Here is a 17,711-nt window from a genome sequence, read left to right on the forward strand (position 1 = left end):
CAGACCTATGACTTGTATTTTACTAGGCTCAAACACTGCATATCCAAAACAAATTCAGAAAACACTGCATAAAAGGTTCGAAAATTTTGTAAAACTTTTAAGAGTTCTCGATTTTTTTCGAAAACGTTTTTGGGATTGGTTCGCATAGTTTCAGTTTCAAAATCCATGGAAAGCTCTTTTTAATTATCGAAAGCAAAAAGAAAGAGTTTAATTGACAAATTTTGACAAAAACTCCCACAGCTATTCTCTTGCTCGCAACTGTAGATATGTGTAGTTAAAGATGTATTTAAAAAAAATAAGCAAGGAAGCAAATACAAGCAGGATAGCCTAGTGGTTAAAGCAACTGCATCTTCATCGTATGATTCGCGGGTCGAATCTCGGTGAAACCTTTGATAACATAAGAAATTGCCTGACGATGAATTCGTGGCGGTTTTCGAAATGGTACCATCGCAATATGCCAGTGAATTTTTATGCCTTTCATGAAAATGAAATGGTATATTAATTTCGTCACGAAACCCAAAATTGTAAGTCCTTAAAGGAAAATAGATAGACCCACCATTAAGTATACCGAAGTAATCAGGATGAAGAGCTGAGTTGATTTAGCCATGTCCGTCTGTCTGTTTGTATGTAAACTAGTCCCTCAATTTTAGAGACGTCTTGATAAAATTTGGTGAGCGGGTGTAATTGGGTGTCCGATTAGACCTTTGTCGGAACCGGCCGGATCGGACCACTATAGCATATATCCTCCATACAACCGATTTTTCAGAAAAAGACGATTTTTGTCATATCTTACTCAATTTAACGGATTAAAGCTTCAAACTTCACCATATAATTTCGTATATTCCACATATTGTTGCCTGAAAAAATTAATGAGATCGGTCGTATATATAGTATATATCCCCCACAACCGATTGTTGAGATAAGAAACTTTTCGTAATTACTGCCCTATTTTAAGAGCTAGAGGCTTCAAATTTCATCGAATGCTTACGTATATAGCATATATTGTTGTCTGAAAAAATCATAGAGACCTGTGGTATATATAGTGTATATCTCATACAACCGATTGTTCAGATAAGAAACTTTGCGCAATTTCTTCCCCGTTTTAACAGCTAGAAGCTTCAAATTTGACCAAATGCTTACGTATATAGCATATATTGTTGTCTGTAAAAATCATAGAGATCGGTGGTATATATTATTTACCCCATACAAACTGTAAGTTTTGCCCCTTTTTTACGGCTAGAAGCTTCAAAATTCATCAAATTTCATCAAATAGTTACGCTTACGTCATATATTTTTGAAATATGTGATTCGTAGCCATAGTTATTATACGCAGACCACAAAAAACCTGAAACTTTGCATCCTCACACAAAGTACCTACCTGTTTTTATACTCAGTTGAGCAGAGCTCACAGAGTATATTAACTTTGATTGCATAACGGTTGGTTGTACAGGTATAAAGGAATCGAGATAGATATAGACTTCCATATATCAAAATCATCAGTATCGAAAAAAAATTTGATTGAGCCATGTCCGTCCGTCCGTCCGTCTGTCCGTTAACACGATAACTTGAGTAAATTTTGAGGTATCTTGATGAAATTTGGCATCTAGATTCCTGGGCACTCATCTCAAATCGCTATTTAAAGTGAACGATATCGCGCTATAACCTCGCCCACTTTTTCGATATCGAAAATTTCGAAAAACCGAAAAAATGCGATAATTCATTGCCAAAGGCGGATAAAGCTATGAAACTTGGTAGATGGGTTGACGTTATGACGCAGAATAGAAAATTAGTATGATTTTTGCAAGCTGTAATTTGGCAGTCGTTGAGGATATCATGATGAAATTTGGCAGGAACGTTACTACTATTACTATATATGTGCTAAATAAAAATTAGCAAAATCGGACGAAGAACACGCCCACTTTTTAACAAAAAATTTAATATCTTTACTGTATATAAGTAAATTAAGTCAAAATTCAACTCCAGTAAATGATATGATGCAGCAAAATACAAAAATAAAAGAAAATTTCAAAATTTCATTTAGTTTGTCTAGAATACTTTTAATGCCATAAGTCGAACAAAAATTTACCAATCCTTCTTAAATTTGGTAGGGGCATAGATTCTATGACGGTAACTGTTTTCTGTGAAAATGGGTGAAATCGGTGGAAGCCACGCCCAGTTTTTATACAGAGTCCACCGTCTGTCCTTCCGCTCGGCCGTTAACACGATAACTTGAGCAAAAACCGATATATCTTTACTAAACTTAGTCCACGTACTTATCTGAACTTACTTTATCTTGGTATAAAAAATGGCCGAAATCCGACTATAACCACGCCCACTTTATCGATATCGAAAATTAGGAAAAATGAAAAAAATGCCATAATTCTATACCAAATACGAAAAAAGGGATGAAACATGGTAATTGGATTGGTTTATTGACGCCAAATATAACTTTAGAAAAAACTTTGTAAAATGGGTGTGACACCTACCATATTAAGTAGAAGAAAATGAAAAAGTTCTACAAGGCGAAATCAACAGCCCTTGGAATCTTGGCAGGAATACTGTTCATGGTATTGCATATATAAATAAATTAGCAGTACCCGACAGATGATTTTCTGGACCACCCTGGTCCACATTTTGGTCGATATCGCGAAAACGCCTTCACATATATACCTAAGGGCCACTCGCTTTTAAAACCCTCATTAATACCTTTAATTTGATATCCATATCGGACAAACACATTCTAGAGTCACCTCTGGCCCACCCTAATGGCGGTATCTCGAAAAGGCGTCCACCTATAGACCTAATACCCGCTCCCTCATAAAATACTCAGTAACACCTATCGTTTGATACACATATCGTACAAACATTCTAGAGTCACCCCTGGCCCACCCTAATGGCGATATCTCGAAAAGGCGTCCACCTATAGACCCAATGCCCACTCCCTCTTAAAATGCTCAGTAACACCTTTCGTTTGATACCCATATCGTACAAACATTCTAGAGTCACCCCTGGCCCACCCTAATGGCGATATCTCGAAAAGGCGTCCACCTATAGACCCAATGCCCACTCCCTCTTAAAATGCTCAGTAACACCTTTCATTTGATACCCATATCGTACAAACAAATTCTAGAGTCAGCCCTGGTTCACCTTTATGGCGATATCCTCAAATGGCGTCCATCCATAAAACTATGGCCTACTCTCTCTTAAAATATTCTTTAATACCTTCCATTTGATACACATGTCATACAACCACATTCCAGGGTTACCCTAGGTTCATTTTCCTACATGGTGATTTTCCTTATTTTGTCTCCATAGCTCTCAACTGAGTATGTAATGTTCGGTTACACCCGAACTTAGCCTTCCTTACTTGTTTATTTTATAATTATCTTAAAAATCGTTTAGGTATGTAGATCTGTTCACTATATATTTCTTATCTTATACATCCGATTATTCGGAATTACGAACGGATAAGACTATTGTTCAGCCCCATTCATGAAAGGTATGAAGTCTTCGGCACAGCCGAAGACAGTCCCGTTCTTACTTGTTCTTTCTTTCTTAATAAAAAGTATAAATTGAACACACCATTGAAAGAAACAAACATAAATATGTAAAACTGAGCCCGAGTTTACAGAGCTTCTCATTTGCAACGAAAAAGAAACTTTACAAAAACAAATCTACATAACAGGCAAATTAATAGTGTCAGAATGTCTCAATTGTGTTGTTAGTGTAGAAATGGGATAAACTGAATTAAGCAAGGAAGCAAACAAAAGCACGATAGCCTAGTGGTTAAGGCAACTGCAGTTTCATCGTGTGATTCACGGTTCGAATCTCGGTGAAACCTTTGATAACATTACGAAATTGACTGATGATGAATTCGTGGCGGTTTTCGAAATGGTACCATCGCAATATGCCAGTAAATGTTTCTTTGAATATTAAATTATTATAAGCCAGTGTTAAGCTCATGAATTCTTCATAAAAAGTATAAATTAAACACACCATTGAAACAAAGAAACATAAAAAAAATATTATATAAAAATTAAGATGTATTAATTTAGCTTTAAGCTAAGTGAGTTATCTTTTCTTTAAGCTACCTAATAACTATGGTAAGGTGTAGAGTTGGCAAATATCCGTGTACCTGTGATTTTGTCACAGCTACTGAAATATCACAGTACACTTCAGCGACAGCTTACAAGGAATATTCGTGACTGATTGCCTGTGACAGCATTTATTTCCCGTTACCAATCACAAAATCAAACATAGCTCTCATCACAGGAACAAATCGCTTCTATGCTATGAACCAATACAATGAGCAGGATACTTAAGCTGCGACTGAATAACAGTAAATGTCCCAAAAAATTACGCAGAGTTTATTATTCGCAACACAACCCGCAGGGAAAAATATAAAACTAAGGTAATTCTATATGACAGCACGACACTGCTAATACGTGTCCAAATATATCGAGAGAGGTGTCAAAAGACGCGTATTGACCTCGACAACAATAACCCGAAGGCGGAAAATAAAATTTTAGCTCGTTCAAAAAATATTAACGAAAAACCGGAAAATGACCCCGGAGTGATCCGAAATCGGTTTGGAGACCAAAACTATTTCCGCGCAACACACTTATGTTCACAATTTTTTTGTGGGTATCACAAAATCTTCAAAATTACAACAACCATATGCAAATTTTCAATTTCTTTCGCAAATATCTCTTGATAGACCCAAAATTTTTATTTTCCGCCTTCGGATTATTGTTGTCGAGGTCAATACGCGTCTTTTGACACCTCTTTCGATATATGTGGACACGTATTAGCAGTGTCATGCTGTCGTATAGAATTACGAAAACTGATTCCTGTTGGCGTGGTATTTGTTTTTTTTTTCAGTCACAGTCACGGTTAAAAGCCGCTGTGACTGAGAGGCCACAATCACAGATAACATTGCTCCTCTGGCAGCAATGCAGCCAACTCGCACACCAAGTCCTCCACCTGTGGATCATCAATCAGAGTCTGATGTACAGGTTAAGGGGGACTCCAAGTTCGGCTATAGGGCTAAGGACGCATATAAAAAGCTATCGTCTAAGGTTAACCACCAAGAGAAACGCACTTCAACCCCAATACTTCGTAGGCATGCTACTTCACCGGTACAGCTCAGTTCAGCTGAACAAGGCAACCCGACTTCGAAAACGCCAGAACTCGGTTGAAGAGCGCCCTATCTCAGATTTTGTTTCAACGCCGATTCTGAGCATAAATTTAATACTTTGAAATAAGATAGAGCGTTTATTAAAGAAAAATACCAAATGAAGCGCTCTTCGACCTAATTCTGAGATAGGACGCTTTTGAAACGGCAGCCAAAATGGGGTGACATTCCACTCAGCAGTCGATATATGTATAAGGGAATACGTAAAACATAAAATAAAATTATAGTTGGATGGCAACTCTGCTTTAATAGTTTTCTTTGCAATACGGCGCAAACTAACTATATTTCCTTTGGCCACCTTGGAGTATGATTGCGATTACTAGACGAGGTACCTGCGCCGCAAACTGTGTTTTACATAATTGGGCCCTAAATTTCGAAATAAACTTAAATAGATGATATTTGGTTAAAAAGCTGACTTTAATATTGTTACGAATATTAGTGACACTAAATGATACTCACATCACTAATCTAAAACTAAGTAAATAAAGCCACAACAACAATAAATAAAGCTGCCACACTTGTATGTACGTAAAAAAAATAATCATTATGTCTACACATATGTCCAGACAAGCAGCAGAGAGAACAGCACAAACATATGCTACATCTGAGATACTCCGAAAAGTAGGCAATCATCTGTGGAAGTATCACTCACATACACACGCGCATGGGCTATGCGAGAAGCTATAATCATCGCGCAACTGTAGTTATAGTTGAGAAATTTATAGCTGGTAAACGAGTAGTAAATTCTAGAAATAGAAAATCCTAGAAGTATGCGAACGAGGAAATCACAGAATATAAAAGGAGGTAAAGCTGAGAATCAGAATGAGTTTGATTTAAGCAGGCTATCTGTCGAGAAGTAGAAGTGTTATTATGAAGTACTTTAATAGAGGCCATTTTGCATTATTGAATGATGGAGTTATTTATTCAACAGTTTATGATTCGAACGTGGCGGCCACCATGGTGTGATGGGTAGCGTGCTCCGCCTATCACACCGTATGCCCTGGGTTCAACTCCCGGGCAAAGCAACATCAAAATTTTAGAAATAAGATTTTTCAATTAGAAGAAAATTTTTCTAAGCGGGGTCGCCCCTCGGCAGTGTTTGGCAAGCACTCCGGGTGTATTTCTGCCATGAAAAGCTCTCAGTGAAAACTCATCTGCTTTGCAGATGCCGTTCGGAGTCGGCATAAAACATGTAGGTCCCGTCCGGCCAATTTGTAGGGAAAATCAAGAGGAGCACGACGCAAATTGGAAGAGAAGCTCGGCCTTAGATCTCTTCGGAGGTTATCGCGCCTTACATTTATTTATTTTTTTATGATTCGAACGTTAGTAGAAGGTTGCAAATAAGCGGAATTTCACTAAATTCGTTAAATATCATTTAACACTTACTAGAATTAGTACTACATTTTCAGTGTGAAGCAAATAAATTTAATATGAAAACTATTTTTTAAGGAAGTTGCCACCTATTTAAAATTGTCGAATTAAATTGAATACATAAGTATGCTGAAATTACACATTCTTTCTCTTACGTTTGCAAGAATATAAACAATTAAAATTTAATATGGAATATATGAATATACAGTTTTCCACTTGCTCTCTCTCTCTCCCTCTCTCTCTCTTTAGCCATGACTTTCAACAAATTCACTTACCCAACAAAAACGCCCGTATCTACGTAATGAGTGTAATAAAAAATTGTAACAACCGTTATAGCGAATAGAGCCAACACACAACGTCGTACATTGATGGCTTTTAACAATGGCATGCCAAAGCAGCAACGAGCAATTAAATTACTGCAACAATTACACGCCATTGCAATGGCAGCAGATGATGACCCCAAAGAGCTCGAACCATTCGCATTAAATAAATCGGCGGGTGAAGAGGAAGAACGTGTATATGGCGAGGAAGTGGACGCCGTTGTCGTCGCAGACATTAACGCGGATTCATAGTACAATGGTGTGTGTTCTTGTGATGTTGAGTGTGGATCAAAGTTATGACTAGGGTCTGAGGTATAATAAAAGCCTTTGGAGCTGCGCGTTAAATTGTTGTCTTTGCTATTGCTATGCCTGCTATTGGTGGGTGGTTGTTGTGGCAGGTGATGATGATGCGCATGTTGGTGGGAGTTGAAAGCAACTGAGGAGGTTCGACTGTCAAAGTTCAGACTCAGCAGCGCATCCGTGTCGGATGCAGATGAGTCCATGCCATTGCCAAAATATTGTAAGTTATTAACAGCGTAGTCTTCGTCGTTTTTACTGTAGTTGTTATTGCTGCCATAACTGTTGCCATTACCGGTTGCCTGGTTTCCGCCAACAATTTCACCCGCGCTGCGTTCATTGTTAGCACGTTTTGTTGGTGATATTCTCGTTGGTTTTGTTAATGCTGTGGACGCTGGAATTTGTCGTAACGGATGCGGATGCTGCTGTTGATAAATGCCACTCCAGCCATTAGCATCCACTCCACCACCTTTACCACCAACCTCACTTCCATTTGCATTTCCTCCTCGTCGTCCACTGCCAACAGCTTTGGAAGCCGAATTTGTATGCGCGTAAATATTCGCATTCATTACATCCGCCATAGCCGCTGAGGTTTTACCCATCACTGTGGTTGTGTTTGTGGTTGCGTCCGTTGTTTGTAATAAATGCATTTCCGCGCCTTTCAAATCGGTTTGCCAATTTCTTAGCTCTGCCGCTGTTGCATCTCTAAATGCGGGCATCCACGCAGCTGATGTTGACGTCTGATCATTCATGCGCCAATGATCTGGCAACCACTCATTACCGTTGGTATTTAGTGTAGCTATGTATTCTCTGTCATCGTTTGCCTTTGTTGGCGTCGTTGCCGCTATTGTTGTAGCATGTTTTGGTTGATCTATGAGTCGCTCGTATTTCAGCGATTTACCCGGCAAAAAATTATTCATTCGACTTCTCGTCATCATCGCACTCCTCACATTTCCGCTTGAGCTCTCCTCCATTTTTGTAGCGTAACCAGCGCTCATTTTTGTTTCTTTTGTTGCTGTTTTTGTTGTCACTTTCTCGTTTGATGTATGTGAACTGAGCTTTGTTGTTGATGAACGTCGCTGTAAACGTTTTATACGCCCGCTCGGCTCACTGGCACGTGTAGCATTGTCCTCAATTTTGGAGCTTGAGTTATCAGTTGTAGTTTTAGTTGGCGTTGTTCTTGCTGTCTCTGTTATCAGTAATAGTTCAGTGTCGGCAATGTCGTCGCTATTGCCGTTATTACTGTTCTTAAGGTTGCGCCGACGATTCAATCGATTTGATATTGTCATTTGGTATGAGATTTGTTGTTGATTTCTTTTTTATTTTTAGTAGTTCTAATGTACAAAGATTATTATTTTATATTTGTGTTGTTTTACTTGGAACCTTAAGTCGGTGGTGGCGTTATCGTTTTGCGCATAACGGTTTCTGCTACTAAGTCATTAAATTATATGAATTGGCAGCAGTTGGATATGTTTTGAAACTGTTTTGATTGTTTTAGATAATTTTGTATTTTTACATACTTCTGTTTTATATGGCAGTCTTATGGCACTGAAAGTATTAAATATGAGTAATCAATTAGAACTAATTGTCTGTAAATTTAATTAATACATTTTATAGTTGTTAAGCAACTAACTCAATTAAATATTACAATTCGTTCAAATTTAACTCAGTTTCATTCAACTTAGTTTGGTTTAGTCCAATTTAATTCTATTGAACTGAATTAATTTTAAAAACATAAAATTCAGGTTAGTTCAATTCCTTAATTCAATTCAAATTTTCAGTTATTTAATTCAATCGAATTAATTTCAATTTAACTCAACGCACTTCATATAAATTTAACTTAATTGAAATGTTAATTTATTTTTTATTAATTTATTTTTTTCGTTCTTATTTTATTTTATGAAATTAATTAAATTTATTTTTGTATTTTATTTTATGAAATTAATTAAATTTTATTGTATTTTGTGTTTAATTTAAGTTAATTTATTTTATTTTTTTATTTTATTTGTTTTTTTTTTATTTTGTTTGTTTTAGTTTTATTTTATTTTATATTATTTTATTTTATATTATTTTATTTAATTTTATTTTATATTATTTTATTTTATTATTTTATTTAAATTTGTTTGGTTCTATTTTATATCCAATTTTGTTTTATTTTATATTTAATTTTAAGATTGTGTATTTGATTTTATTTTCTTTATTTTATTTAATTTTTTTGTTTTAATTTATTTATTTGTTTTACCTTTGTGTTTCATTTTATTTTCTTTATTGGTATTTTATTTTATTTTTTATTGAATTAAATTTTATTCTATTTTATTTTATTTCATTTCATTTTATTCAAATTGATTTTTTTTTATTCTATTTTATCGCATTTTATTTTTCCTCATTCCATTTAATTTTGTTTTTTGTTACTTTATTTTATTTTATTTGTTTAATTTATTTTATTTTATTTTTCTTAATTTTGTTTTATATATTTCGATTTTTTAATTTCATTAATAATTTTTCATAAATTTTTTTAATTTTTATATCTTTTCGGCTTCATTTGGTTTTTTTTTTTTCGCTAACATCTTACTGTTTACACTTCTAATAATTATATTTGGGATATAGTTTACAGCAACTAAGGCATGACCTGGCTGAATGCGTTTGTAACACGTCAACCACCGTAGTAGTACGGGTTCAAATCCCACTCCCGTGAGAAAAGGCTTTGAAGAGATTCACAAGGTATAATCGAAACAGCGTCGCCTTGTCCGTTCTGATGTCGCGTTGTTTAAAATGTTTCCAAATTTTTAAATAAATTATATATTATATATTTTCATATATTTAAAAGCAATGAGGCCAATCCCTGCTTAATTCATACCATTTTTTTTTTTTTTGTTTTATTTTTTTTTTTGTATTTATTGCTATCGTAAGCTCTATATAAAACAGCCAATGCATCGATTAAATAGAATTTCGAGAAGCTCGCGAGCTTTACGAGTATTTCGAGATTCGAGAATCTCGCTCTAATTTATTTATTTTATTATGCTGCAATATTTTTTTTTTATTTTTTAACGCTTCATTATAACTTATTTAGTTTTCATTGTTACATTTTATTAATATTACTAATTTTATATTGTGTGATATTTTCATCACTTTTTTCCAATAATAACTGTCCTCAACAGAAAATATTATTCTTAGAAAAAAAATATGATCTTTGCAGTTCCTGAAAATCTCACTCTAGCCTCTAATTCATACGAAACGTTTCTCTTTTATTTTATTTATATTTTTTAATCATTTGTTTTGCTTTGTACGGTATTTGATATGACGTCAAATTTTGCTGTTGCGCATGCGCTATGACCGTTTTTCACAAAATTGTTGTTTTTTTCCTTTTTTTCAACTAGTGTATCGCATATCTTAGTAACATATTTTTGTTGCTGTTGTTGTCTGCAACCATATTTAGATTGTAGTTAATCGCATTCGTGTGACAATCCACATGTTGCGAGTTGTTAAGCTTCATCTCGAAATCATACATGAAATAAAATCCGAATTATTTGGAACGCTAAAAAAAATGTTTATTTTATTTTTATTGTATATGTTTTTACTTTGTTTTTGAAGATAAACACAGATAGTCTTTAGTATTTATTGTTTTTTTTTTGTTTTTTTTTTTCAACAGGCTGTCGTTCATTGTCACTTTTCATTGCACATTAAGCCACATTTCATATGTTTGCGGATTATTTATTTTGCACCAATAAAATATTTACGAGTATCCCCCCCATTTCAAGCTTCGTTCATCCAACGCTTTTCGTGTTTCATTTGAGCTTTTCATTTCTCCTTTTTTTATTTATTTTTTCATACCACCACGTTCTCTAATCCGACTTCCACAGAACCGTTTGTTGCTTCGCGCGTTATGCTTCAACTGCATTCACAACTTTTCAATTCAATACTGACGGCTAAGCCAAGCGGTCTTTCATAGTTTTGCCTCCTCGACAATATTACGTTATCTCTGCAAAATTGAAAGCAAAAAAAAGTGTTTTATAAATTATATATTTTTTTTGATAGAATATTAAATGGAACTATTTATTTGCTATCACTTCCAGTTTTCATTTTATTTATTTTTCATACTCGTAAATAATACTTCAGTTTTGCAAATAAATAATTTTTATAGTTTTTAATATATAAAGTTTTCAGAGTATTGAGAACAAGAGTAAATGGAGTGATAGTGACAGCGCTTAATTCCAGTTGTATTATATAAAGCAGGGACCATGAAAATATGTTAAATAGTTGTTATCACATTTCGTCAATTGAATTCTTCTTGATATATTTTTGACGATTAAAGATAAATTTTCATAAATTTTGTAAATGAAACAACACAAACCAGTGTAAAAATGTTTTCGAAAAAATTCGAAAATTCGAGAAAATATTCACGAAAATTTTGAATTTCTCGAGTATGCAGTTTTGTAGCCCATTCTATTATAGTCAAAGCACAAGCATAGATCTGTAAAAAATCGCATTGATTTTGGATTTTTTTTTGTTCAAAGAACGTTTAATATTTTCTTTCATACTAGAGGCGTATGGCTTTATTTATTTGATTTTTTTTTCGAAAACGTTTTTGATATTGTTTTGCATAGTTTCAGTAAATAAATTCATGAAAGTTTTCTCTTAAAACATCGAAAATTAAAAACGAAGAACTTAACTAACGAAATTTGATAAAAATTGTCACTGCTATATGTCCATTGGTTTAGAAGCTTTCAAGGTTGTCCATATGATACCTCTTTTGAAAACATTTGATGTTCCCTCAACTTACTTTATCATTAAAAGAAACTCAAAGAAGTTATATTTGAATTCTCTAGTTTTTTATTATATGGCTCAATTAAATGAGTGCACATATGTATGCGTGTGAGACCCACATCCATATATGACAGCACACATCGCTGAATTCTCACACGCACATTTGACACTCTTTTAGTATTCGTTTAGTGGCTTGACATTATCAATTGTTTCTAATTATATGAAGTGTTTAATCTAATAGTCGTTTGATAGGAACCGCCAACGTGCCGACCAAAAAAAGTATAGCTGTCCACCGATAGTTCGACAGACAGACAGCCAAGTCAATTGGTAGCGAAGTCCAACGAGGAGAAGAGAGGGTCAGTTATGACGCAAGCGGTACAGTGTGTGAATTTAATGTGTGGAGAAGAATGGATTTGTGGAAGAAAATTAGCAAAATTATTACACATCACCCAATGCAGTTTTACGAAAACAGCGTCAACATTTCAACTAAAACTATTTCTTTTATGCGTGATGGGAATAATCCTGTAAGTGATCGCCAAATGATCCCGAAATTCCCCCGAAAGGATATTGGACTACTTCAAAATAAACACGAAATTACTACAAATCACCCTAAAATGATATAAGAGTAGAAGTGGCTTCGTTATTACCCGAAAGAGTTCTCAAAAGCATTACAAAATTACCCCCATTGAACAGATAATAGTCCCTAAAATCAATACGAAGTCACCCCAAATTGATTTCGAAATGACCTAGAAGTGATACAGAGTGGCCCTTACATAATCTTGAAATAACCTCGGTAGAACCTCGAAATAGTCTCCAATATGTACCGAAATGAGCTCGAAATAATCCCGAAGACCAACGAAATAATCCCTAAAACCGTTACGAAATAAATCTTAAATAATCCAGATATAGCCCTAAAGACCAACTCTATGTGACACCGAAATAACCACGAAATGTCCATTCCGAAACAAGCCTTAAATGGTACAGAAATTAACCCGTTGCCATCTTAATTTACCCTGAAATAGTCCCCAAAACCATGTCATATTTCCTCGAAATTGTCCCGTACGGCCCTAGCATTTTCACGAAATGACAACGAAACAATACACTTACGGTAGTAACCCCACAATGGTTTCCACAACTATGACGAAGGTCGAACGGAGCACATACATATGTATGTAGTAATACAGTTTTTTTTTTAGGTCGCTCGGCTACAAATAACATCGTTCGTAGTTTTTGTTCTGCTATTTCCCTGCAAAAATTGCGAGTACTCCATGCATGCATGTATAGAGTACTCGCTGCCTGCAAAAATCGCGAGTACTCCATGCATGCATGTATGCAGTACTCGCTATGGACCAACCGAGTGCTCCAAAATTAATCACAATTCATACAAAAAATATGGTCCAATTAACATTGCGATGTCCTAGGACTGGACCATATACTCCAGCTCCGCATTACATCAGAGTAATCCATGGAGTACCCACAGTCCAATAAACATCGTGTAGTGATTACAATCGTTAAACACGAGCAATGATCGGCTTACAATATGTTCGTGTAGAAACATTAATTGGTCCATTGCTGCATTACAGTGGAGTATATTGGTAAGTTCTCCAGTGGACCACATGGTCCAATGATTTTTGCAGGGCTATGGACCAACCAAGTGCTCCAAAAATTAACCACAATTCATACAAAAAATATGGTCCGATTAACATTGCGATGTCCTAGGACTGGACCATATACTCCAGCTCTGCGTTACATCAGAGTAATTCATGGAGTATCCACAGCCCAATAAACATAGTGTAGTGATTACAATCGTTAAAAACGAGCAATGATCGGCTTACAATATGTTCGTGTAGAAACATGAGTTGGTCCATTGCTGCATTAAAGTGGAGTATAATGGTAAGTACTCCAGTGGACCACATGATCCAACGATTTTTGCAGGGTTGCTGTTCTCTAAGCAGAGCCTAAGAAATGCGTTCAGTTTTTCATTCCACGGCTCTGCTCTATGTGCTATGAAATGCAACTTTCTGTGTTTAAATTGGAAATTCTGAAATTGTAGTTTTTTTAAACAAGGGCGTAGTTTTCTAAATTTGAATTGCCATTTTCCGAAATTGTAATTTTCTGAATTTGAAGTAGAAAATGAACTCGAGTCAAAACTTTCTTAATAAATTGCAATTATCTGACTTTAAATTTGAAACTCTGAACATTAATTGTAATTTTCTGAATTTGAATTTGCCATTTTGTGGATTTCTAATGGTGAATGCTAATTAAAGTTTCCATTTTTTGAAAATGAATTTAAATTTCTGAACTTTATATAAACAATTTGAAAATGAATTTTAATTTTTTAATCTAAATTGAAGTGTTCTTATTTGAGTTGTAATTTCTGAATTTGGATATTAAGTGTCCGATTTCGAGGTAGAAGGTGAAAATTACGAACGTGAATAGAAATTTTCTAATGGAAATTCTAAATTGAGTATTATTTTTTCGAGTTTTGATTGGAAGTTTCTGTGTATGAATCGAAACTTTATGAATTAGAAATGGGAGTACTGAACTTTTTTTTTAGGTTTGTGGAAGAAGAAATGCTCTCTGACCGGAATATTCAAGTCTCACTGCGACAATATCCCAGTGTCGGAATCACTTCTTCCATGAAAGGCTACCCTCGAAAACCTAACCTCCCACCGCCGACGCAAATCCCCGTACCACGGATTGCGTTTAGCAATAACGGGTACGGGTGCGCGGTCCCCGAGCTCCATGGCTACTCTCTCGATAATGGGCTAGCACCCGTTTTCTCGTTTACTGAAAAGTATATGTGCGGACCGTAGCTCATCTGCCGCTTCGGCATATCATGCTTTTGATGACACTGCCCGGGGATAGGACGCCAAGTATTTCTTCTACCGTCCTTCGCTGATCGGAGAAGTGCACGCATGAAAAAAGGTGTGGCGTGTATCGTTTATATTCCCACAGTACAGGCAGCTCGGGTTATAAACCTTGCCTTCTGTGCAGGTACTTGCGGAAATAATCGTGTCCGGTTAGAAACTGAGTCAGGTAAAAGTCTACCTCTCCGTGTGGTCGCTTTAACCATGGATCCAGTTCAGCGATTAGTTCCCTAGTCCACTTTTCAACGCTGCTGTTGCTCCACTATTCTTGCCAGCGTCGAATCGATTCTTCACAACAGCTTCAGCCGAGACCGTGTGGTAAGATAAAGCTGTTCGCAGCGCTGGGCCGATGGGGGGGTGATTCGGTTATTCCGGTATTTCATGCGTCCGCCCAGATTTCTGCACCGTATAAGAGTATATTATCCGAGGCTGATGCAAGCAGCTTCCTAATACCTGGCTATGGACCACCTGTATTTGCCATTACTTACTTACTTAATTGGCGCTTAACCGTTTAACCGGTTATGGCCGTCCAACAAGGCACGCCCGTCGCTCCTTCTCTCTGCTAACCGGCGCCAATTGGTCACAACAAGGGAGTTTAAATCGTTTTCCACCTGGTCCCTGCAACGGAGTGGGGGCCGCCCTCTACCTCTGCTTCCAGAGGCGGGTTCTGATAGAAACAATTTCTTGGCCGGACCGTCATCTTTCATTCGCATAACATGGCCTAGCCAGCGCAGCCGCTGCGTTTTAATTCGCTGGACTATGTTGATGGCTGCGTATACCTCGTACAGCTCATCGTTAAATCTTCTTCGGTACTCGCCATTGCCAATGCGTAGAGGTTCATAAACCTTTCGAAGAACTTTTCTCTTGAACACTCGCAGAACCGTTTCATCATTTGCCATTAATCTACTCAAATTCGCTATTGTGCACGCAAATCTTTCGCAGGCTCCTCGTATGTGATCCGGGAAGGTGAGCTAACTGGCTTACCTCAATCCCAGATATTTTGTTAAGGTGATTGTTTTTATTGGCTGGTCCCCAAACGTCATATTCCTGGTAGTAGGAACCCGCCTAAAATATTCTGAGGTCGATCTTTAATATGCAGAACAAGAATTGGAATTCTCTGAATTTCATTTGAAAACTATGAACCGACATTGCAATTTTCTTAGCCTAAAATTAAGATTATAAACTAGCGTTGACATTTTCGTAATTAAGATTATTGTAGGCTGCTTCGAGGTCTAAGAGGTGTTAGACACTTTTTTATACTCAGCTGAGCAAAGCTCACAGAGTATATTAATTTTGCTGGCATAAAGGTAATCCGTAACGACATAAACTAATCGAGATAGATATAGACTTCTATATATCAAAATGATCTGGGCGAAGAAAGAAATTCATTTAGCCATATACGTCCCTCCGTCTGTCCGTAAACACGATAACTTGAGTAAATTTTGAGGTATCTTAATGACATTTGGCATGTAAGTTCCTGGGCACTCATCTCAGAGCGCTATTTAAAATGAAAGAGATCGGACTATAACCACGCCCACTTTTTCGATATCGAAAATTTCGAAAAACCGAAAAAGTGCGATAATTCATTACCAGATATGGCTAAAGCGATGAAACTTGGTAGGTTGATTGACCTTATGACGCAAAATAGAAAAGTAGAAAAAAATTTTAAGTCAAATTTTAACAAAAAATTTAATATATTTACATTATATTAGTAAATTATGTCAACATTCAACTCCAGTAATAATATGGTGCAACAGAATACAAAAAAAAGCAAATTTAAAAATGGGCGTGGCTCCGCCCTTTTTCATTTAATTTGTACAGAATACTTTTAATGCCATAAGTCGAAGAAAAATTAACCAATCCTTGTGAAATTTAGTAGGGCATAGATTCTATGACGATAACTGTTTTCTATGAAAATGGGCGAAATTGGTTGAAGCCACGCCCAGTTTTATACACAGTCGACCGCCTGTCCTTCCGCTCGGCCGTTAACACGATAACTTGAGAAAAATCGATATATCTTTACTAAAATTAGTTCACTTACTTCTCTGAACTCACTTTATCTTGGTATAAAAAATGGCCGAAATCCGACTAGGTCCACGCCCACTTTTTGGGTGTCGAAAATTACGAAAAATGAAAAAATGCCATAATTCTATACCAAATACGAAAAAATTTCTATTTGGTATTGAATGTTGAGTAGCTTCCTTGAGATTTTGTAAGGGTCTCAAATATAAGGCAGTCGTAAATTGCCATATACCAAAAGTAATTTTTTGGCCCTTACCGCTGGGGGGGGAACCAAAGAATACTTTAAAGAAGCAAAACAATGTTTTTAATGAGAAGCTAAATACATTCTCAAACGTTACAATAAATGCCCCTTACCTCTGGTGGGGGGAAGCAGTTTGTATTATAATAAGAAGTGCTTGGTTTGAGAGTTCAAAGAATTCTGATTTATTTACAAATTATCTTACTTTATATACACTTGTCTTATCCTAGCTTTCTTATAATTTGTTGTTGTATACATAAATATTTACAAAGGTTAATTTACATGTGTTTGTGCGTGATTGTCTTATCTTTGTTTAAATAGGTCGCTCAATCGCTAAAATATAGTTTCTAACAGTGGACTGTATTTACAAATCGGTTAACTACTATTATCCTGTAAATAAGAAAAAATGTTCAAGGTTGCTTGAACAGGTATAGAATTATGGCTTTTTTTTCATTTTTCGTAATTTTCGAAATCGAAAAAGTGGGCGTGGTCATATTCGGATTTCGGCCATTTTTTACACGAATACAAAGTGTGTTCAGATAATTATGTGAACTGAGTTTAGTAAAGATATATCGATTTTTGCTCAAGTTATCGTGTTAACGGCCGAGCGGAAGGACAGCCGATCTACTGTGTAT

At 35.8% G+C, this 17,711-nt stretch overlaps 1 protein-coding gene across 10 annotated transcripts in view; it reads right to left on the reverse strand.

The window, feature by feature from the left end:
* Positions 1-17,711, reverse strand: part of sfl (N-deacetylase and N-sulfotransferase sfl) — a 547,000-nt gene that overhangs the window by 203,410 nt on the left and 325,879 nt on the right. For 4 of the 10 annotated variants that reach the window (XM_067787558.1, XM_067787556.1, XM_067787554.1 and 1 more), the window contains exon 2: positions 6,841-8,730. In XM_067787558.1, the coding sequence (XP_067643659.1) occupies positions 6,841-8,471 (1,631 nt within the window). In that variant the 5' untranslated portion in view covers positions 8,472-8,730. Of the gene's footprint in view, positions 1-6,840; positions 8,731-9,747; positions 11,162-17,711 lie in introns of all 10 variants that reach the window. The other 6 variants (XM_067787551.1, XM_067787548.1, XM_067787552.1 and 3 more) reach the window with 4 other exon arrangements.

Source organism: Eurosta solidaginis, chromosome 5 (assembly GCF_040869045.1).
Source record: "Eurosta solidaginis isolate ZX-2024a chromosome 5, ASM4086904v1, whole genome shotgun sequence".
Lineage (NCBI taxonomy): Eukaryota > Metazoa > Arthropoda > Insecta > Diptera > Tephritidae > Eurosta > Eurosta solidaginis.